A 24,377-nucleotide genomic window follows, 5' to 3' on the forward strand; every position below is an offset into this window, starting at 1 on the left:
TCACTGTTTATTTTATTTGTATCTTTACTCTATTGTATTTATTTGTGCTGTTGCTTGTAGTTAGATAGATTATTCATATTTTCTTTATTTTTATTTGACAGTATAGTTTTTCCCTAAACATAGCACATACCGAATCGTACCGAAACCGTGACCCTAAAACCGTGATACAAACCGAACCGTAAGTTGAACCGTTCCACCCCTAATATATATATATATATATATATATATAGCCTAGCTTTATTATGTTTTTCTCTGCTCGCAGAAGCACTGCAGGTGCATGATGTGATATTACCATGTGAATCCTCATGTTCTGTTGTTTGCTGCTTTTTGTGCATGTAAAATTAATCCCCGGGAAACAAATGTTAGTATTTTTAACGAGTTTAATTCAATTCTAATTTAAAATAATCTTGTCGGTTAATGGTTAACAATCGGTTAACGAGCGTCGGTTAGGAAAAATAACCGAAATGAACATCCCTTGTGCGAAACTCAAGTGTCACAATTTCCATAAGTTATATCGACAACTCGCCTGTAAATGTGGGTGGATGATGATGACGATAACATTGATGATGTTGATCCTGTCCCTATTTTAAGAGCCATTTATTGGCATTATTTTGACAATTTATATCTTCCCTTTAAATGTCATTACAGTATTATAAAAAAGTATTTAATAAATGAATTATTAATGTATGTTTGTATTTCATTTATATTTCTTAAGGCAGTGGTCACCAACCTTTTTAGGCCCAAGATCCCTGACCTCGGCCTTTATGAAAGACAATATCTACCTATTGAAGAATTGATAGAAAAAGACATCCCAGATTGTACTTCAAATTTGAGGCCTTTTACTTAGTATTTTAATTAGTGATGCGCCGATCATAGCTGAATCAGAATTCAGATTTTCTTTTCTTTCTTTCTTTTTTTTTTAACTAGCAAATTGGATTCTGATACTGATAGTGATTTTTAAGCAAATTTATTTATTGGCTATTTGCTCTATAACAAACAAACTGGCTTTAAACAAAAATATCTAGCCATTTGAAATTAGAGGCAACCACTGCATTTTAATCACGATCTGCACAGGCAGTTGTTTTTGATTTGATTTAGATTAATTCCAGGATTTAAACAAAAACAGAATGGTCTGACTTTAGGTGTTATTTATTTATTTGCTACATAAAACATCTGCACGAAACAAAAACAACAGGGATGCGTTCAGCCCCGACAAAACGGTGCAAAACGTTTTTGAACAGGGTTGCCAGGTTTTCGCAATAAAACTAGTCCAATCTCGTTGGGTTGATCGACGGGTTGGCGACCACTGTCTTAAGGCATCAAACTAACTGCCCATTGGAAAAAAAAAAAATCCCCTATGATGCTTTGTTTCTTTCTCCCTCTTTCAAAATCTTCTTTCTTCCTCTCAAATCTCCTCTTTCTTTTGTGCTTCATTCGTGGGCTCTTTTATCGCTGCTGTTGTTGTTTTTCTGGGGTCCCCAGCGTTGAGCTCCTGTCAGCATGGCTGAGCGCTTTAAGCTTGTCCCACGGGTGTCATCATCTGCCCCTCACTCATCTATCACTCGCTCTACACACACACAAGCACCAATCACACAACCCCTGGAAACGCCACCTCACCTTAACCTTCACCCCAGACCTGACGCAACAGCCCTGGGGTGTGAGAGTGTGTGTGTGTGATTGGGGGATATGGAGGCGTGTTTATGTGTTTGGGGAGTAGACTAATGACTGTTTTAACAAGAGTGAGGACTAAAGCATCCATTAAATGACATCATAATCAGCAAAATTACTAAATGAAAGAGTGATAAGCATAAGGGGTCATTAGTGGACTTGCGAAGGCAAGCATCCCTATTGCTATTGCTTAAACATAGTGTTTGGGATTTAATCTCAATGGTAGTTTCTCTGTGGGCGCAGAAGCCACTGGAAGTACAGTTTGAAATCTGCCATCTTTGCTAATGGATGCTCAGTTCTGGCCAATCACATGAGCTGCAATTGCCATGTGACACTTCAGAAAATTTAAAAATACTGTATAATTAGTGGTTGTGTGATTTTGGTTCTACATAAATAGACGAATTGTAAGGTGATTATTCTCTGTCAATCTTTTTTTCTTCTGGGTGTCTGATCGCTGTTGACAAATCCAGCATATGCTGGTTGGGTATGTTTTGAGCTGGTTATGCTGGTCTTGAGCTGGTTCTAAGCTGGTCCTGAGCAACTAGCTCCTGCTCAGGACCAGCTCATAACCAGCTTAAACCAGCTCAAACCAGCTGTCATGATTCAAAACATACCTAACCAGCATATGCTGGTTTTTTCAATAAGGGTTTCCTCTGTTGGTTGGTTCTGTGATTTCCTACATATGTAGCACTTCCAACAGCTTATGTAGTTTCAGTAGCCAGACTGCTGTTATTATGGGTTGACAACTTTACAGGCACATTGAGATTAAACACAGTTTGTGTGTGTGTGTGTGTGTGTGTGTGTGTGTGTGTGTGTGTGTGTGTGTGTGAGAGATGCAGAGGGATTCCTGGAATCCGGTCTGAAGCAGCAGATGGTTTTCAAATGTGGTCTGGGCCACAGGTCCCTCATGTGTACCCACATGTAGAGATGGTGGAATTAAAAAATGAAAGGTCTAGAGTGCTTTAAAGTGTGCATGACTGCATTTTTAACCAGGATTGTTAGCTGTCTAGGGCAAAGCCATGTGTGTGATCAGATACCACAGGAACTGGATGCACAAAGAGGACACAAAATTTCCAGGCTGCCAGTGTCATAAATGTTGTCAAGCAGTGATTTAGTGTTTTTTTCATGTGTGTTTTCTGTGTTTCTCTCTTGCAGCTCAGGGCTGTGTAAGTGCAAGACAGGTGTATACGGGCCCAAGTGTGACGACTGCCACCCTGGATTCTTTCACTTCAGCAGCACAGGATGCCAACCGTGCCAATGCAACAACCACTCTACCTACTGCCACCCTCAGTCAGGTCAGTCCAGCACACGTTCAGCATCATTTAAAGGGGTCTTGACGTGAGAAACCAAATTTCCCTTGATCTTTTGATACAGAAGAGGGCTTTGTATGCTTAATAAATCCTGCAAATTTAATAACTTAAAGGGATAGTTCACCCAAAAATGAAAATTCTGTCATTAATTACTCACCCTCATGTCATTCCAAACCTGTCAGACCTTCGTACATCTTCAGAACACAAATTAAGATGTTTTTGATTAAATCCGAGACCTCTCTGACCCTCCATAGATAGCAAGGGAACTACCACGATCAAGGCACAGAAACGTAGTCGTGGTACTCTCCACAATGGCGGCGCACCGCTGCAGACAGGATGAGGAGAAGAACAATTGTTGAATAAAGCCGATATTTTTGTTTTCTTTGCGCACAAAAAGTATTCTCGTAGCTTCGTAAAATTACGGTTGAACCCCTGATGTCACATGGACTATTTTACCGATGTCCTTACTATGTTTCTGGACCTGGGATCATTGCAGTTGTGTTTCTGTCTATGGAGGGTCTGAGAGCTCTCGGATTTAATCAAAAATATCTTAATTTTTTTTCCCCGAAGATGAACGAAGGTCTTGTGGGTTTGGAACGACATGAGAGTGAGTAATTAATGACAGAATTTAAATTTTTGGGTGAACTAACCCTTTAAAATGTCCTCATCATCAATAAAAAAGCATTTATGTAATAACCCTCAGAAAACTGCTTGTTTTGGATCCGAGGGACAAGGTGATGTCAGCTGGGCACAGTCGTTTGCATAAACACTCTCTCCAGAGCAAGACATTGACGAATAGTCATCTTCTCACCATAGGCCCCGCCCACTGGCATTCAGTCACTTAACGGCACTTGATCACGCTGAATGCGAGCGTCGCGTCGTGTCAAAAACAATTAGAAATTACAATCATTGCCGCTATCTTGTCTACACTGGATACAGTATACAGATGCGCGTTCACTTTCTGACACAGTCCACGTGCTTGAGTCTGTCGTCAATAGGGCAAATGGAGTTTGGTTTAAACAGCTTGTTTGCGTCTTTGTACAGATATCAGAAGGATTCCAGCGTAAGGAACAAGTGGATAGTTTATTTTTAATGGCACCCCGGATCGTGTCAGAGGATTGATCGGAGCATTTTGTTTTGTAAATGAGGCAAAGTGTCATGTAGAGTTCACAAAGAAACATTTCTTGAAAGATAAAGCAGTACTAGATTTGACTGCATCAACTGTAAGTAAATTATTTCATATTGCTTCGTCTGGAAATGACCGTTTTATTTTGATCATGTTGTCAAAGCACACAAAACGTGCAATAGCGTGGGGGCGTTGATACTGTTTCCTATGCAATGACGTTAGCCAATCATAACAGTGGCTGATTACTGAGAAGCCTTAAAGGACATGCCCCTTAAAAACAGCCTGTTTCTAAGAGAGGTTCAGAATGAGGGTTGAAAAATCTTTTTTTCACATATTTATTTGTTTTTTTGTGCAAAAAACTTTATTAACTTAATAAGTAAACCTCAAGGAACATATAAAAAAAAATAAATAAAAAAAAATAATAATCCATGTCATGACCCCTTTAAAGGGTGGTAAAAACACCTATTTCAGAACCGGTTAAACAACACAACACACCAACTGCTTCTGATCCAGTCAATTTCATAAATGCACATTGTGATTCACCAATGCACACAACAAAATTATCCAATATAGCATACATGGGTTTTGTAAGTCCACCGTACATTGCTTGCACAAATACATACAGCCAGAGGCGGACAGTAGTGAAGTATTTTTACTCAGCTGTAAAAGTACTTTTCAAGTGTCTGTACTTTGTCAGTGTTTTTCTTTAGAAAAGTTTTACTTCACAACATTTCAAAGCATAATATTGTACTTTTTACTGCACTACGTTTCATATTAAATATCATTTAATACTTAATTACATTAGAAATCTAGTACTTTCTTACTTTTACTCAAGTAAAAGTAATTCAGAGTTTTACTTGAGTATAAGAAAGTACTAAATTTTCAATGTTCTTAAGTATTAGGTAAAAAAAAACGTTTATTTATGAAATGTAGTGCAGTAAAAAGTACAACAATATGCTTTGGAATGTAGTGAAGTAAAAGTTTTCCAAAGAAAAACACTCTGATAAAGTACAGATACTTTTTAAATTTACACGAGTAAAGTAAAAATACTTCACTACTGTCCAACTCTGCATACAGCTATAGTTTAATGCATTTGTACTCTGCAGAAACTATATATGAGGACACTGTTGTATTTTTATTAACTTTTGGAACTGTTATTTTGCAGTGTTTATTCAAGCTGTTTGATCAGTTATATCAAGAAGTTCTAAAGACCGGTTACACTCGTGGTATGGATGGGTCATGGTATATATGATGGGCTAAATATGATGAATTTATGCCATTCAGAACTCTTACAAAGTGAAAACAAACACTCTGGCGATCCATGTACGGATTTCTCACACATCGTTCATGATCTCAGTTTGAAGCATCTGTCATAGTGAAGCATCACCATGAGTGTGAGAAAATATACATACTCAACACATGCTATAGTTAACACTAAAAATATTTTAAACCTGGAAGATGAAAATAGCACACAAAAGCTCCAAATTAACTATAGTTTCTCCTACAATTAAAATGAATGGATGCTAATCTTACATTGTCTGCTAACATTGTGCAAAAAATCTCTCACATCTCTCTGTTAAAATCTTAGAAAATGTAGTTTAATGTCTCTCTACATTGAATATTGAGCTAAATACAACTTCAAAAACAGGAATTATATCCATAAGATCATCCACCTTGACAAAGAATTGAACTGATCTGGTTCTTGTGTTCAATTCTCTGCAGGTGAAGATTGTCTATATTTCAGTCAAGCTATACTTTCTCTTTTCCTACAAGAATATTATGATACTTTTGTTTTGGAATGACATGAATTAATGCAAAATTTCTTTTTTTGGGTGAACTGTTCCTTTAAAATGATATCTCCAGATTTGAGATTGACTCACCTAGAGCGATTCATCACAACATCCTCGACACTTCCCTCTCTTTTTCTCTCTTCTTCCATGTATCCTAGGCAACCTGGACTTAATTAACCTCAATTTGAATCAGGACCAAAAAACCCTATCAACATTATGATCATGCTGGTGTGTGTGTGTGTGTGTGTTAATCTGTTAAGCAAACCTGCTGACATCTGAGAAGTGTAGGCGTGTTTTCCTTAAATCATTTCACCCGGGCCTCAGTCTACTAAAGTCAGAGATGTGTTTGTCAACTGCTTGTTCAAGTGCATGTGCACGCGTGTGTGTCTAGGAACCCATCTGTCTCTGTCTTTCCATCTCTGCAGTGTGTGTGTGCAGATGGTAGCTGGTAACCTTTCCTCGATACGGAGAGCCACAGTCAGATTTACAGCCCTCCTCAGTCATAAAACTCAATCAGCATCTCCAGAGACTGCTTACAGTTCATAGACTCACAGCCGCCCTGCAGCATAATACCACACACAAACACACACACACACACACACACACACACACACACACACACACAAGAGACAGGCAGTAACTCACAGAGCCAAAACAATAGTGCGCAAAGTACACAAAGGCTTTTGGCCAGTTAGATTGCTTTGTCATTGTCCACGCAAAACTCCTACTGGAAAACTGTAACTTACAGCTTCAAATGTGATAAAGCCCAAACCAAATGCAGTGCTTTCATGTAATTGTAACAAAGAAGAAAAATATAAGCTCTGAAATTAAGAGTGAACGTAATTAAACCATAGGAAAAATCTCTCCAAAATGACAAAGATATACAGACACAAGATTGCATATTTTCATCAACCACAATATGTATCATACATGTACAAAATATGTACTAAAATATGTACTATTAAGGTACTAATACGCACACTTTTTTCTCTAATAATTTTAGGCTTTCATTAAAATTTATAAACATTATTATAATATTAAGTACATAATGCTTAATATTTTCTGTTAATTTCAATTAATATACTTGAAATTACATGCAACTTTGGTTTATAGTATAATATAATTTTTTAATATAAAAATAAACTGCTTACCTGTTAACAGATTAGCTACACTTGCATGCGTGTGTGTGTGTGTGTGTGTACTGTATATATATATATATATATATATATATATATATATATAGGAGCAAGGAAAAGGAAAAATCTGATTTTAGGTTTTTCCACAGAACTCCACAAACATATGCTATAAGGCGGATTGAGAAGGATGACAAATATCAACTGCTGGACTGCTAAGAAAATTATGTTTCTGTCATGGACAAGATAGTGTTTTCCAGGGTTCCTACACATTTTCCATTTCAAAATTCCATAATTTTCCACACTTCTCTGTAGATTTTTATGTTTGATATGCTTTTACACTTTCACTGACTGCATACATTTTTTATATATATATATATATATATATATATATATAGTTTTAAAATTCAAATTAAATAGTGGAATATTTAACATAGCTTTAAACAATTATGACTAATTAACTAGTTGCCAAACTGATTTATCAAAATGTATGCTGTGCCTAAGTTATGTTAAGTGTCATGAATGAAAAACGTCAGAAGCTAGTGTTATTTTAGTTTTATTATATACCACTATCCTATTTATTAGTACTTTAAATTATCCTTTATTTTTAGATTTTAAGTTTTAATTTTCATTTTAAATTGAATTTAATTTTAATTAATTGTAGTTAATTATGTTTTATCTTTTTTTTTATATATATTTCTATTTAGATTATTATTTTTTTCTTATTTTGCTTTACTTATTTTTTACTTATTTAACTTTTAATTTTAGTACTTCAACTGAATATAAATGAATATTTATATTTTATTTTAGTTCATCTTAATTTCAATGAACAAAAATAAAATTAATTGTTTTGGTCAACATTAACAGCACTGACAGAAACTGTGGCCTTTGTTTTATATCTCTCCACTTGAAAACCCTGATCTTGAATGTTAACTAGAGCTCCAGTACAGCATTTCTTAGATTGAGGCCTAAATCATCAAGAAATTACCTAGTGCCATTTAAGACCGAGAGCACTTTAAACATAAGCTTTAAACTGGTGATAGGTTCTTCTCTGAAAAAGCAGATTTCTTTGTTTTAGAAAGAGCTTTTCAAGGCTCACTGTGCTAAACTAGCCCTTACCTTATATAATGATTTACATAAGATTCTCAGGAAGTCTGATGTTCAGTCAGAACTATTGCTAATGATCAGTTGTTCTGTATATTCTCCTTCTCTTCCTCAGGTATTTGTTTGGACTGTCAGGACAAGACTCAGGGCCACAACTGTGAGGAGTGTCTGCCCAACTTCTACCGGCATCATGGTGAGGGGTCTTCGGACACCTGTCTGCCTTGTCCCTGTTCCTCCGAGAGCTCCAGCAGCAGCTGCCATCTCGGTGAGTCTGCGTCTCTGTGACACGCTGACAGGGGTCAGGGCAGCTTCTGCGCTCAGCACATGATGTCCTGAAAGTGACTGGGAATTATTCAGCAGGGCAGAACAATAGTAGGCACAGAAAGTTCGATTTTGATGTGAGATGTGATAACAAACTTTTTTCCTTTTTGCATGACATGCACTGATGGATCATGTACAAGAGGACAAGGACATTTACATTTCCGGTCAAAAGTCTGGAATAATTAGGATCTTTTGATGTTTTTGTCATTTATACACAACCTGGTATTCAATCTTTGTAACAGCTAAAAATTTGTATGGTACTGAAGAGCCAATCAGCGGCTTTGTTTCCATCTCAGCTGCCTTTCCATTGGATGCACTTGCACAGCAACAGCTATGGTGATGTGGCTTTGGGTTGTCACTTTACATTTACGGTCACTGGAGCCTGAGGAGGAAAGTCAATGAGCCAGCGTGAGGAAGAGAGAGAGAAAGGGCACTGAAAGTTCAGAACTCTTATATAAGTGTACTCACTCAGTGTTATTTATATATTTATAGGCCAAATATGTAATGCATAATGTACAGTCAACCGATCATTATATTTGTACTAATAGTGATCGTCAGACTGTACAGTATGCCAGCTATTTGTACTTAACAAACCAACAAATAAATATATATAATGTGGACATGAAATATTTATTTGAGTTTAATATTGTCTTATAAAGGAGAGAGATGGAAAATGCAAGAGAGTGGAAGATGAGGGAAGTGTACTTGAAATTCCCATCGATCTGCTAAGTTACTAAGTTACTGCTAAGTTACTACCTATTAAGCTGGGTATCCACCAAAACGCTCAGAGAAAAATTGTGCAAATATTTAAATAAAATAATTTAATAAATAATTACATTTAAATAAATAATTTATACATATAATTTAAATACAACTATTTAACTATAAATGTTAATAATTTAAATCAAATCTTTAATGTAATAGTTATAAATATAATCATTAATTAATAGAATATTTATAATAAATAAATAACTTGATAAATACTAATAAATAATGTAATAATTTGAAAATAATTGATTATATAAAATAATTGATTAATATAATACTGACAAATAAATAAAAGTGATAAAATAAAAACAAAAATAAAATACAAAATACAAAAATAAGCTAAAATATAGAATTTGACATCAGTACTGCTTAATTTTGCTTTTTAAAGAGGTTGAAAATCATGAGCATAATTGAAAACAATTTTTACATTTTTTTTTTCAGTTTTATGTGTCTCTTCAGGTTTATACATCTAACAGTACTTTTTACTGTGGAAAAAATACAAATAGATAGATAGATAGATAGATAGATAGATAGATAGATAGATAGATGGATTCATACACACATAGACAGACACAGAAATGTCCCACCGAACTGATGTCTGATGTCAAGCCATTTCTTGGGGTCTTTCATAGTTACAAAACCCTCAAAACACTCAAAAAGAGCAAAAATTCTAGGCCAAATGTGTGTGTGTGTGTGTGTGTGTGTGTGTGCATTTCTAAACTCTTGAGTCGTCTCCCCTGGTGATGCTGAAGGTGGTGAAGCCTCGTCTGTTGGCATCACACTGTCTGTAGCTGGAGCATGAGGCTGGCTCAGGCACGGCCCACGAGATCTCATGGCAGGAACGGGAGGAGTGCTGAAATGAATGCCTCTGCCGTCTGGCCGCTTCCTTCTGTCACTGGCCGGCAGTTTGTCTCCATCTCGTGTCACAGGCTGTGGCAGCGAGGGGGTCCGTGTGGGGGGAGATCTGCTTCAGGGAGGGGTTGCCCTGGCAACAGCGGCCATTGAGGAAACTGATCAGCGGTGTCATGAATATTGAAACTGCAGAAGCTTGCATTACTGCATGATGTTTCTGCTAGCAGGCGGTTGTAGCTCAGTCAGGGAGTGCTGCAGCAGTCGGGCAGGTCAGGATGTTAATCTAGCACAGTCATTCACACATCCTGCTAACTGGCTTTCTTTCCAATCATGAATATTTCATTGATGACACCGGTTGTGTGTGTGTGTGGGCCAGTGCTGAACACACTTAACTTAAGAGTCTTAAGGATGGCTCCTCCTCCTGATTCCACTTACAGGCACATCACGGCAATACCATGGTTTCTGGGTATGGCACTGTGGTAATACCTTGGCATTTTTAAGTATCTTGGAGTACCATAGTGTTTCTATCTATCTATCTATCTATCTATCTATCTATGGGAAGTCGTGGCCTAATGGTTATAGAGTCGGACTTGTAACCCAAAGGTCACTGTCACTTTTTTATCTATCTATCTATCTATCTATCTATCTATCTATCTATCTATCTATCTATCTATCTATCTATCTATCTATCTATCTATCTATCTATCTATCTATCTATCTATCTATCTATCTATCTATCTATCTATCTATCTATCTATCTATCTATCTATCTATCTATCTATCTATCTATCTATCTATCTATCTATCTATCTATCTATCTATCTATCTATCTATCTATCTATCTATCTATCTATCTATCTATCTATCTATCTATCTATCTATCTATCTATCTATCTATCTATCTATCTATCTATCTATCTATCTATCTATCTATCTATCTATCTATCTATCTATCTATCTATCTATCTATCTATCTATCTATCTATCTATCTATCTATCTATCTATCTATCTATCTATCTATCTATCTATCTATCTATCTATCTATCTATCTATCTATCTATCTATCTATCTATCTATCTATCTATCTATCTATCTATCTATCTATCTATCTATCTATCTATCTATCTATCTATCTATCTATCTATCTATCTATCTATCTATCTATCTATCTATCTATCTATCTATCTATCTATCTATCTATCTATCTATCTATCTATCTATCTATCTATCTATCTATCTATCTATCTATCTATCTATCTATCTATCTATCTATCTATCTATCTATCTATCTATCTATCTATCTATCTATATATATATATATATATATATATATATATACAGGTTTAAATAAATAAATTACAAAGAGACCACTTCATGTCATTTTATTCTGCACTTTTGTAGAATAGTGTCAGGCCTCAAATTTGGTGCTATGGCGCCACGTAGTTGTCAGAGTTGGAACTACAAGTTGTCCCTAAAAATATTTTACACTGGTTACTTAAAAAAACACTTGTAAGATGCTAAAGAGTACTGTGTATATATATATTGTATTGTACAAATAATAACTTAAAAAGGGGTTGACTGACAATTTTTTATTATTTCATCAACAATAACAAAGACAAGACAACAAAATCCATCATTCATGACAATAATTCAGTTACTTTAATTCAAACATAGTACTGTTCACCATAACAAATGCCAAAAGTTCAGAATCAAAGAATAACAATTTACTAGTAATACACTAGTGTGTTTAGAAGAAAAATCTAGAAAGAATATGGTTGTTATCTGATACTTCTTTTTTTTTTCATGTTGATAAAACCTTAATTTGTTTGCTATGTATAAATTAATAAATGTTCATGTTTACTTAAATGTGGTTACAGTTCGACATGTTCTTCTACAACTAAAATTGTCAATTAAAATTTTATTTTCATTTACTTAAATTTTAGTCAGAGTGAAATGGAATACATTAATGAATATGACATGACAAATAAGACTAAATAAAAATGACTTTTTTTTTCTAGCAAAAGACAAAAACAAATTAGATGTTTTTCATAGATTGTATGAAGTCAGTTCCCTTCAACTTCACACAGGTGTCTTACAAAATATATATCTTGTTGCATTACGTAATGCATTCATACATTTTCAAGTATGTATGGCACAACTATCCAAATACCTTTTTGGCCCACTGTACATTAAAATGAATCCAGGATTAGAAAGGGATCTGAAGGCTGTGCATGAGGAAACTAAAATATTACTGTATAATGCTTCATAAAATAAACTACAAATCCCTTGTTTGCACATTTGTGTCATAATGTAACTCTAGTTTTTGATCAGATCTGTTCAACTGCATTTACAGATTCCAGTGGACGACCTGTATGTGACCAATGTAAGCCTGGCTTCTCCGGCCCGACATGCAACGTGTGCACGGACGGTTTATTTAAATCCGCAGGCGTCTGTGTGCCCTGCGACTGTAATGGGAACGCCGACCCTCGCTCCATGCCACAAATCTGCCACCCTGAGACTGGCCACTGCCACCACTGCATCAACCACACAGCGGGAGCACACTGTGAGATCTGCACTCGTGGATACACGGGGGACGCCCGCTACCACAACTGCACCCTGAGAGGTACTGTGGAAGCATACACTACTGCTCAGACGTTTGGATTGCTTTAAATGTTTTTGAACATATCTTACGCTTAACAAGTCTGCATTTATTTGATCAAAATACAATTAAAATAGGAATATTGTGAAATATGATTACAATTTAAATTACTGTTTTATATCTTAATATATTTTTAAAATGTAATTTATTCATGTGATGCAAAGCTGAATTTTCAGCATTATTACTCCAGTTTTCAGTGCCACATGATCCTTCAGAAATCATTCTAATATGCTGATTTGCTGCTCAGTTATTATTAATCATTATTGGTGCTCAGTTATTAATTATGCTTCTCAATGTTGAAAACATGCTGCTTAATATTCTTGTGGAAACTGTCATTATTTTTTTCAGGATTCTTTGATGAATAGAAAGTTCAACATACATCTTTTGTAACACTATAAATGTTTTTACTCAAATCAATTGGATGCATCATTGCTGAAAATATTATTATTATTGTTGTATTGCGTGTGTGTGTGTGTGTGTGTGTATCAGGAAATCATCGTATTAAAATGATTTCTGAAGGATCATGTGACATTGAAGACTTGAAGTAATGAAGCTGACAATTCAGCATTGCATCACGAATAAATTACATTTGAAAATATGTTAAAATAGAAAACGCTTATTTTAAATTGTAATAATATTATGATAATTAATAATATTACTGTATTTTTGATCAAATATGTAGCCTTTTAAAAAAAAAATATATATATATTTTTCCAAATATTTTAGTGTACATAAAAATGTTCCTTGACATGTTGCACTGATAGAGTGTTTGGCATGTGATATACCGCAATTTCTGTCCATCTAAAATTACCAATTATTTTTAACAGACACTCATATGATATCATGAAACTTGCAAACGTTTGCAAGTCCTGTGATTCTTTCTTCCTCAAAAGTGGTATCTTGCAGCCAGTTTCAGGCTGACTGGTAAAAACGTCCAGCCAGATTCCCTGAAACTGCAAGTCCGAATGGAGGATTTTAGCAAGTGCTCACTGTTTTGTGTGCAATATTTATCAGGTGGTCATTGAATAGACAGTGGGAGTGTGACATGATCCCACTGATGAAAAAGCATGTGTCACTGCATTTTTTTATCAGTAACTCATAATGAAGTCACGTCAAAGATATGCGGGTGCATTTGTTGCAGAAGTGGTTGCTGGGATACCATCACATGAGTCATGAATAATGAATGCAAGCTTTGATGTAGTCTGGATATTTTTTTATGATTTTATTATACCGTTCGCACTTTTACCTTAACTAAGGATAAGGATCCTTGAGGCGGATGTTTATGGTCAGTGTAGACTTCCTGGGCACTCTATGCTTTTGACAATGCCTTATTTAAAGTATTATAACATTAGATATTAGATTAACTTTAGGGTAGATGACAAATGAACATGGACATACAGATGACGAGGTTTGACGTTAAATGTATATATTTGCATTTTTCTTCTACTCTTTTGACAGATTTGAACAGTTAGACACCCATATGCTGAATCCACACAAATCAGCAAAGTTTTAACATCTTTAATGCTTGTTAATGCATTAATGTTTTCCATCATGTGGAGGCATCAGACCACAGTACTGAAAATATGAATAAAGGTCATGATAGTTCAAAGTAGCTCCACGTCAAATATTACAAATGTGATTAATAGTGGGGGGTAAAACTTGACATGCTTGACGTGTCTTATCTGCTTCCTGTTGGGGTGCCTTTTTAAATTTTTTTCCTTTAAATTTAGCTTATTTTGAAATAGATTTTGTGAGTCACATGATGCAATAATTGATTGCAAAATAGTAAATCCATTTTTATGGAAATGCATAGTACTTTCTTGAAATAGATCCTAATAACAGAATTTAAAAATAATTGCATTTTATCCAGATTTTCATCATACAAACAGCCACACCACAGAGCAGTTTCCTTTTTTTTTTTTTTTCAGCAGATGGTAAGTTAACTGCTTTCTGGAATACACCCCTGATCTCACCATCATCCAGTCTGTCTGGAAAGACATGAACAATCTGAGACAGACTAAATCCAGAAGAACTCTGTCAACGTCTCCAAGATGCTTCAAGAGACCTACCTGCAAAGCTACCTGAAAAACTATGTGCAAGTGCACCTATAGGGCAAAAGCTGCTTTAAACACAAAGGATGGTCACACTCACACCAAATGTTGATTTAATTTAGTTAATAGAAGTTAATTGATAAAGAAAATCTATTTATGACTTTAATTTTGACAGCATCCTCATTTTACAGCATTTTTTACACTAGTGCCTAAAACTTTTAACAGTGATGGAGCTTTACAGGTAGGTTTCTTGAAGCATCTTGGAGACGTTGCCACAGTTATTCTGGATTTAGTCTGTTTCAGTTTGTTCATGTCTTTCTAGACAGACTGGATGATGATGAGATCAGATCTCAATGTGGATCACTGGCTGTTGTGCAAACAAAAATCTCACTGGATTATTACAATTAATGGCAAAATGAATGTTTGGAAATGTAAACTGATATTTCCTACTGACACACTACAGCAAAAGAAAGAAAGAAATGACTTAAAAACATTGTTTAGCTGGTGAAAATACTAGTGTTCTAATCATTTTGGCCACCACTGTATATATATATATATATATATATATATACAAAAAGGAGCTCAAATCTGTGTTCCTAAATGAATATGTTGCTGTTTTTGATGTGGCCTAAGTAGACCACTTTACACTGACCCTCTTAGCAGCATGAAAAACAAAACAGTTATTTACATTTTAAATAAATTCTATATGCCATACAATTGTGACATTTTGTACAAACTATAACAAGCTGTCATGACGGTGTGCTGGAGGATACATTTTCCATTTACGTTGATTTTAATGGGAGCGTTCAACAATAACAGCACTGTTGTTCTATTCTGTAAAGCTGCTTATCACTGAATTGAACTTGTTTCATAATTGATGAACTTATTGATGCAGTCCTAATCCTAATTTGTTTGGTTTATTGGCTGATTTGCGATTCATCTTGAATGCTTATTCAGCTAATGTTCTTAGTTAATCATTTTTCATTTATAACCTTTATCATCTGTTTAGACACACTAACCATTTAAATCATTGACTCTCTTTCTCCCTCAGCTGTGAGAATCCTCCCGACTCAGGACATCAAGACCTCCACTGCAGAAATCCCCAAATCCACAAGTTCTATTGCTTCTACACCTGCTTCCCGCCTCCTCACTTCCTCCTCTTCCCCTACCACCCACCCAAGCCTACCGACCCTTCAGTCCGACACGGGAGACTCCTCAGGACACAACAGCACGGCCTCTGCCCTGACAGTAGTGTCCTGGACGCAGTTTAACATCATCATCCTGGCCGTCATCATCGTGGTGGTCGTTCTCCTCATGGGCTTCGTCGGAGGCGTGTATATGTATCGTGAGTACCGCAATCGGAAACTCAACGCCCCGTTTTGGACCATTGAGCTGAAGGAAGACAACATCAGCTTCAGCAGCTACCACGACAGCATCCCGCACGCTGACCCCAATGGACTCTTGGAGGAGGAGCCATGTGTGGTCGCGGCCAATGGACAGTTAGCGCTCGCCACTGCCGCCAACATGTACAAAGCGTGAAGTCGTCGGTATGATTGTATCTTTTCTTAAAGGGATAGTTCAGCCAAAAATGGACATTCTGTTATAATTTTCTCATTCTCATGTCCTTCCAAACCTGACTCTTTTTTCAGTGGAACGTAAAAGAAGATATTTTGAAGACACTAAAAATAAGTGGAGTCCGAAACAAAATTGGGCCAATTTCAATGACCTTTTTAGCATTCCACTGAAGAAACAAAATCATGCAAGTTTGGGATGATATTAGAGGGATAGTTCACCCCAAGAATGAAAAAATTCTGTCATTAATTACTCACCCTCATGCTGTTCCAAACCTGTAAGACCTTTGTTCATCTTGGGAACACAAATTAAGATATTTTGATGAAATCCAAGAGCTTTCTGACCCTGCATAGACCGCAACGTAACTACCACGTTCAAGGCTCAAAAAGGTAGTAATGGCATCGTTAAAATAGTCCATGTGACATCAGTGGTTCAACCGTAATGTTAGGAACCATGAGAATACTTTTTGTGCAAAAATAAAACAAAATTAACGACTTTATTCAACAATTTCTTCTCTTCCGTGTCAGTCGTCGAGGCACGTTCACGGCATTCTGATGTAGAATATCCATCTCTCTTAGCTATTAAGTCTGTGTATTCTGGTTCGAATAAGTAAGGCTGGGCAAAAAGTTGCAAGTCATCCTCCGATGAAATCTTCAGACATGTTTACAAAGACTGTTTTATGTACAGCGTGCGTCTTTCTCTGCTTGTAAACAAGACACAGTGTATCTGGGTTCTATGTCAGAACGCCGGCTCTCGTGAACGTGCATCGAAGAGAGATTGTTTAATAAAGTCGTTATTTTTGTTTTCTTTGTGCACCAAAATATTCTCATAGCTTCTTAAAATTAAGGTTGAACCCCTGATGTCACATGGACTATTTTAAAGATGTCCTTACTACCTTTCTGGGCATTGAACGTGGTTGCGTTGATGTATGAAAGCTCTCGGATTACATCAAAAATATCTTAATTTGTGTTCCGAAGATGAACAAAGGTCTTATGGGTTTGGAATGACATGAGGGTGAGTAATTAATGACAGAATTGTCATTTTTTTATTTTGGGGTGAACTAACCCTGTAAGGATGAGTAAAGGACCAAATTTTCATTTTCTGATGAACTATCCTGTTAATTTGGATGATTCTTGAAAGAAGGTAGCCTGGGAGCCAAAACTTTATTTGATTCTACACACTATTTAGCTCCCCATTGCTTCCTATGTGATGTCCTCATGCAAAGTGTTTTCACGTACAATATTTCCTGTAACATTTCAGAGAGGACTCAAGGAAATACAAGACAAGCCATTAACATGTTACTCCTTAGACACAATAATGATAAAATGCGAATACATTGCCTCTTAAATGAGCCTCTGAACTGTGTGCGTTTGAGTTTAAGGATGCTAAACTTCGGTTAATAGCTACATGAAAGGGGATTTCACTATTTCAGAGGCAGCTGAAAGACCTTTGGACCCACATGCCAAGATAATTTCACCTAAAACCTTTTTGTATAGAAAACTCGCAAGGTTTCAGTCTGTCCCAATTGCACAACCTGGGAAATTCACTTTTGCTTTGCAATTTTCAATGGAAATCAGAGGAAGTTCATTCAATCTGCAAGGCTTTTGTAAAGGAAACAGACTGCCTGTTTCAAGTCCCGTGTGTGTGCGTGTGTCTTTGACAGATACTATTTCATACAATGGCGGCACTTTGGATTTCTTTAGAATGCAGTCTCGCTTTGATTTCCTCTTTACACAATTCCTGTCACGGATTGGTTCCAAACTGAACATGCAACATAACAGTCATACCTGTAACACTAGCACCTGTTTCAGCCTTATTGTATTTATGCGCGAGTGGGTGGATGTGTATGTGCGTGCATGGGAGAGCGAGAGAGAGAGAGAGCTGGTGTTGTGTGTGGGAACAGTTTCAGATCTAACTGTGTAGAGCTGGATTCTACGCAGGAATGTACAAAAAGACTGGATTGATTCTGCTGCATAGTTTCACAAAAACTGATCAAACGTTTGACACAATATTGTAGACTTGAAAGCCATGTAAGCATAATATGACCCAGGAGGAGCATGTTCAGAGGACTTTGTGAAGTGGAAAGACTGATTTTGGGAACCTATAAGGTACGACGGTGGACACAGTGTTTTTTTCCTCCATTTATCTGCAAGGACCCTTTTAAATGTGATTCAGGATCATTTTGATGATTTGGACAAACGACTGGTGTTTGAATTATTGTGTGTTGTTTTTTTTCTATTCGAGTTTGTTTTGTTAATTCCTATTTATTTATCATTTGTATTTGTCTCTGTGGTCTTATTTTATTGATGTTTTTCCATCTTCATGCTGCATTGTACAGTGTACCATACCGAATGCAAACTCTGTAGACCGAGTTGTGAGCACAACCTCAAAAGATGTTTTGGAAGTCTTATTTTCTCCTCTTATTTTCTTTCTAATTTATTTAGTCAGGTTACGCATTAATAACTCGTATACAATGGGATGTGGGTGGAAAATACTGTATTTTTGTCATTTCTGAGTTCCTGAGTGGTCAAATGACTGAAATTAAAGGATTATTGAATCAAAGGACATTCTTCAATGAGATGACACTTTTTGAGATGGCTTGTGGGAGAGTGTGTCTCTTTTGGATGTTAACAGGAAACCAAAAACTAAAATTCTGTAAATCATGTCACTCCAAACCTGTGACTTTTTTTTCTTCTCTGGAACATGAAAGAAGATATTTAAAAAAAAAAAAAATGCAATTTTTTTTTGTCCATACAATAAAAGTCAGTGGAGCCTGATGTTGTTTTGGACCCCATTCTTTTTCTTTATACAGACAAAAGAGTTAAACATATTGGTCATATTGGTTTCGAACAACACATTTTTTTTTGGATGAACTATCAGTTTAAAATAACATCTCTTTCCCACTTTAACGTGGACAGTCAACAAGTTGGTTTCATTTGTGGTGCTATCATTGCTCTGTTTGTTTGATCATCCCGACCAGCCTGACACAGCAACTGCTCAGCCAATCATGTGAGTTTTGGTGGTGTTATTTGTCTGACAGACCAATGGAAACTGTTCAACACGTTTATAAAACATTTTTGAAAATAGTCTGTTACACATTACACATTTTACCTTTAAAGTTCTGTTCACACCAAGAACGATAACTATATTAGCATCCATAACAATGCATGATAAAGTTTTGTCTATTGTAACGTGCTACAGTTTTGTCATCTACTGCTTTAAATGCTCCAGCGCTTCAAAGCAGGATGGATTCTGATTGGCTGTCAGTGTTTTTATCATTCATTAGCTGGAGAAAAAAAAATAAAAATCAGTGTGAAAGCAATTCCAACTATACCATTCAGCGCCGTTATCGTAATAGTTGTGGTGTGGGCTCTGGTAAATTTAAAAGTGACATTGAAGGTGGGAGAGAGCTGTACATTCACTCCCCCCACCTACAATCCCTGCCGGTACGAGACTCAAACCTCTAACCAACTCTCCAACCAACCAATAGTCCAACTCTCTAACCATTAGGCCACGACTTCCCCAATTTAGAATGATTATTAAAACTGTATCTTTGTTATTATCATTATAGTCCTTTGCCCTTGGTGTGAACGGGCCTTAAATCTAAGATTTTGCCATTTGGAAGAAAGAAAAGTCATTTTTGACACTTGAATTTTTAAATGCATAATTCTTAAAACAAAAGAAGCACACCAAATTAGCAGAATAACTTGTAACATGTTGCAACCTCGATCAGCCTGCAGCTGTGTGTTTAGGTTTCACCGTACTTTCCCAGTACACAAAAAATACTGTAGAACTGCTAATCAGAAGGCATCTGAGTTTACAATGAACTGAATAAAATGAGCCAATTGGAAGTTTTTGTATTCAGGACAGCCTTTGTTCTTCGAGGGTGTAGCTCCGTCCAGCTCAGCCAAGAGTAATTCTGACCCAACCTTTCTTTTACGCGAGAGCTGTTGGATGACGGCCATCTGTCAGGAATCTTTATACTGTTATGACTGAATGATATTGACCGATTATGTGTGCATTGTTTCCTGATGGGTGAATGTACATGTGAATCATTCAAAGTTTTCAAATTGATTTCTTTTACAGGAATATCAAGCACATTTTTGTGCACTTATCAGTGACAGATTGTGACAGGCTATAAAAAAGAAAACATACTGTAAACTGACAGTACATATCCAGAGGCAATATATTATATTATACATTCATTTATTATTATAAAAAAGACATTTACATAAGATTTTATTTCACACAAATGTTTTTAATACTTTTTTTAATTTAAATCATTTTTTTTGTATCCCACAAATTGTTTTCAACACCAAAAATAATAAGAAAATTTAGCTTTGCTATCACAGGAATAAATTACATTGTAATATATATATATATATATACAGTGGGTACGGAAAGTATTCAGACCCCCTTAAATTTTTCACTCTTTGTTATATTGCAGCCATTTGCTAAATTGTAATATTATTTTAAAATATTACTGTATTAATCAAATAAATGCAGACTTGCTGACCATGAGAGACTTCAAAAACAATACAAAATCTTATATGACTTCAAATGGTAGTATGAGATACTGCTTTTATACAACAGTTCAACAGCAGTTACATTTTACATTTACATTTTAGTCATTTAGCAGACACTTTTGTCCAAAGCGACTTACAAATGATGACAATAGAAGCAATCAAAACCAACAAAAGAGCAATAATATGCAAGTGCTATGACTCGGTTAGTGACTAACGACTCGGCAAGTCTCGGTTAGCCGTAGCTCGTAGCAAGGCGTTTTTTAAAATATATAAGTTAATACTGAGTAATTTACATTTTAGACAAATACTGTCACTTACTTGATCTAGTTTGGTTCTGCCAAACTAAGACGTTCCAAAGAAAGCAACAGTGATGCCGTCTGATTCTTGAATAAATCAGCAATGAATCTGTTGAGTGAACTAGTTAATGACTTAGTCATTTGTCGCTACCTATTGACATATATATGAAACCTACAGAATCACAAGTCAGAAACCTATAGAATCAGAGTCACAAAAGTGTGTATCCCACCATTAAAGCACACATCCCAATACTGCTCGAGTGTATATCATCACTCTTGGAACACCATTGAATCAATCAAATTAAAGGACCGGAACTAAATGTTGTATGTAATAAAATAAATATAATACATAGTGGTGCCCCAACCCATGGATAATCTGGCATTCAAAATGTCATTTAAACCTGTAAATACAGAAATGCTGCATGCTGCACTATTTCTAGGTCACTAATCAAATAAGTAAATTCGTGAGACTCTCGACTCTCGCTCTTTGGATCATTCTTGTGTCATTCTGGCAATTTGATCATCAGGGTTTTTGCAAACATATGGGATATGCAAATTTATGATCAGATTGTTAGCACAAACTGTAAAAAAAATGCAACACACATTTCACTTGTGATCTTATACTTTTCATACTGAATCAATGATTTGCTTCACAAATGCAGATTAGTAAAGGCAAGAAAAATGTGCCAAGTATTCACAGTCAGTTGGAGCTGCGGTTGATCATTATATGGCAATCTTTGACGTTTAAACAGTGTTGAATCACTTCTATAAACCAGCCTTGATTTATTGTGTCTGACTGCACTAACCCTGTTGAATCTAATAAAGGGGTAATTTAAAACTTAAAGGTATCGCCATGATAAGAGCTGCAATTAATAGCTGGAAAACTTTATAACAAATTAGGTGTGAAGTTGAGTGTGACTGATCTGTGTATATCAGTATACTGTCATAGAAACTATCAATTACCTTCAGACCTGACTCGGATAGCAACACGTTTGGATATTTTTTGTCTAAAAATGATGGTAAACACTTTGAACTACAAAAAGGATGGAAGTAGAGCTGAAAAGCAGCATTCCTTTTTTTGCAAGATTGGTCTAAGCTTCCATTACCTAAATGGAAAGTCTGGGCCGAGATAATATCCTGATTGTGCCAAGCACTGTGACGACAGCCACGTGCCCAAACAGTCAAAGTGAAAGACAGTAAACCAGGAGATGTTTAATGAATAAATGCGGAAAAAGGAAAATTAGACAAAAACTAAGTATTTTTATATTTTGCTTCCAACGAGAGGACCCACAACCTAATTGATAACAAACAAATGAGGTCTTAAATGTTTAACAAAAAGATATCCAGTAAGAAACCAGATCAAATGTGTTACAGGAAAGCAAAATAACATCCAGTCTTCGCCTCATAAATGAAATGTTTAATGCAGACTTGGACAGATGTGAGAATGTGATTTCCCCAAGTTCACAAAACCCTTCCAATGAAAGGAGGGGAAAATGCCATAACTCAAAAAAATTCTTCACATTTCTACGTCTTTTTTTTCCTTGACAAACAATAAGAAGGCAACTTGACAACACAGTTTTGGAGCTTTATGCAAACAAGCCGTTTGCAATAATGTAATCAACACGTTTTGCTAGAACTTTCTCTTCGCAGCAGTTGACTGTTCTACATACCTAAAAACCCACATGCATGGCATTGCGTGTCATTCCTGGCCTTGCGCCATTCCTGTACACACCTTTTTATACTCCTCCAGAGTAGAAAAGCTTTATGTGCTGCTGCAAAATAATCAAAAAGGGTTAGAGGTTTTAATTTGAAGTTTTAATGTAATATCCGATTATTTATGCATCTAGCAGTGTTTTTGGTCTAATTTTATTTGGAACTTAATGTGACTTCTGTGGCTATGGTAGTGTTTCATAAATATGTTATGGTAAATATTTTTTGATAACTTACATTTTAAACAACACAGGGTTACATTCAGGCAAGAGTCAACTACATAATGTGTTCTGTGGACAAGCGTATTGTTTATAAATATCAAGTTGTGTGTTAAATGTTCAATTTTTTTTAATTATGTTGGCTTGAGAAAGTATTGTAGCTATTTAATATTATTTAATATTCTGAGTGGTGCTGTTTTCTATCCTGTTTTGCCCCTTTCTTTGAAACGTTCTTTTGATTTTTATAGGTGTGCTGCATTCAAGACTTGGAAGCAAATGCCTATTGCTATGACTGGCTAACAGTTTTGCATATTCAAATAAAAGATGGACGCTGTTGTGATGTTAAAAACGTATAAATACTCAGTACATATCAAATGATTTGTAACAGAGAAAACAATAGTGACACATGATAAAACACTGTTACTCACACTTGTGTGTTGCGACATTGCTGTCTGATCCAGTAATGGTACTGTATCATCGCCAAGGTGTGTCTTGTTTAAAAACAAATCCAAGGTGAAATGAAGTGAACAAAGGAAAAGCATCCTACTGATAAAGATAAAACAGTAAACTGACATCTCATTTTATTTCTGACCTTAGAGTACTCCTAGAAACTGTTCAGAAAATGCTCAAACTTTCGAACTTCAATCTTAAAACTTTCAGTCCTCTGGCTTTCTCCTGGCCACCACAAAGTTCGTCCTGATGCTTTTTTTTCCTAGTTCCAATATTTGTTGGCTACAACAACAGTGCATTTTATTTGTTCATCTTAACATCTCCATTTCCCCTGTGACAACTTACCCTATATATGGTGTACATTAACGCATTTAGTCACAAAAGGTCAGAGATGTGTCTCTTTTTTCTCCTGGGCAATAGCCCCCATTACTATCCAGATAAGTAAAGTGTGTGACAATTAGCCCCAGTAAGTAATGCAATATTTTTATGAAACATGAATTGTGTTTATAATCAGTATAAAGCATATGTTAAGCAAGGATAACAACAGCAAGAAGAAAAATGTTATTGCATATTTGCTCACACTGCTTTTTTACCAGCAATTCATTTTATATTATTATGATAAAACCAGAATAATAATCAACAGTAATATTCAGAATCGAGGGCGCTTAAGGGACCTGGATGGATAGAGGTGTGCAGGCTCTGTAAAGGTGGCGAAGCACTGATTTACAGCTTCGAACACACTACTAGCTATGGCGAAGCGTACTTGTTTATTTCCTCAGGCTGTACGAACTTGGCTCGGAGTCAAGCAGGTCTTGCATGAGC

General features: G+C 35.9%; 1 protein-coding gene across 1 annotated transcript in view; it reads left to right on the forward strand.

Moving 5' to 3' along the window:
• The window catches only part of LOC107676623 (multiple epidermal growth factor-like domains protein 9), a 31,591-nt gene extending 15,186 nt beyond the window's left edge, over positions 1-16,405 (forward strand). The window contains exons 3-6 of the mRNA XM_016471214.1: positions 2,824-2,963; positions 8,247-8,396; positions 12,427-12,696; positions 15,835-16,405. Coding sequence (XP_016326700.1) covers positions 2,824-2,963; positions 8,247-8,396; positions 12,427-12,696; positions 15,835-16,322 — 1,048 coding nt within the window. The 3' untranslated portion in view covers positions 16,323-16,405. The remainder of the gene's footprint in view (positions 1-2,823; positions 2,964-8,246; positions 8,397-12,426; positions 12,697-15,834) is intronic.
• The last annotated feature ends 7,972 nt before the right edge of the window (positions 16,406-24,377 follow it).

This window comes from Sinocyclocheilus anshuiensis, unplaced genomic scaffold (assembly GCF_001515605.1).
Source record: "Sinocyclocheilus anshuiensis isolate Anshui unplaced genomic scaffold, SAMN03320099.WGS_v1.1 scaffold296, whole genome shotgun sequence".
NCBI classification, from domain to species: Eukaryota; Metazoa; Chordata; class Actinopteri; order Cypriniformes; family Cyprinidae; genus Sinocyclocheilus; species Sinocyclocheilus anshuiensis.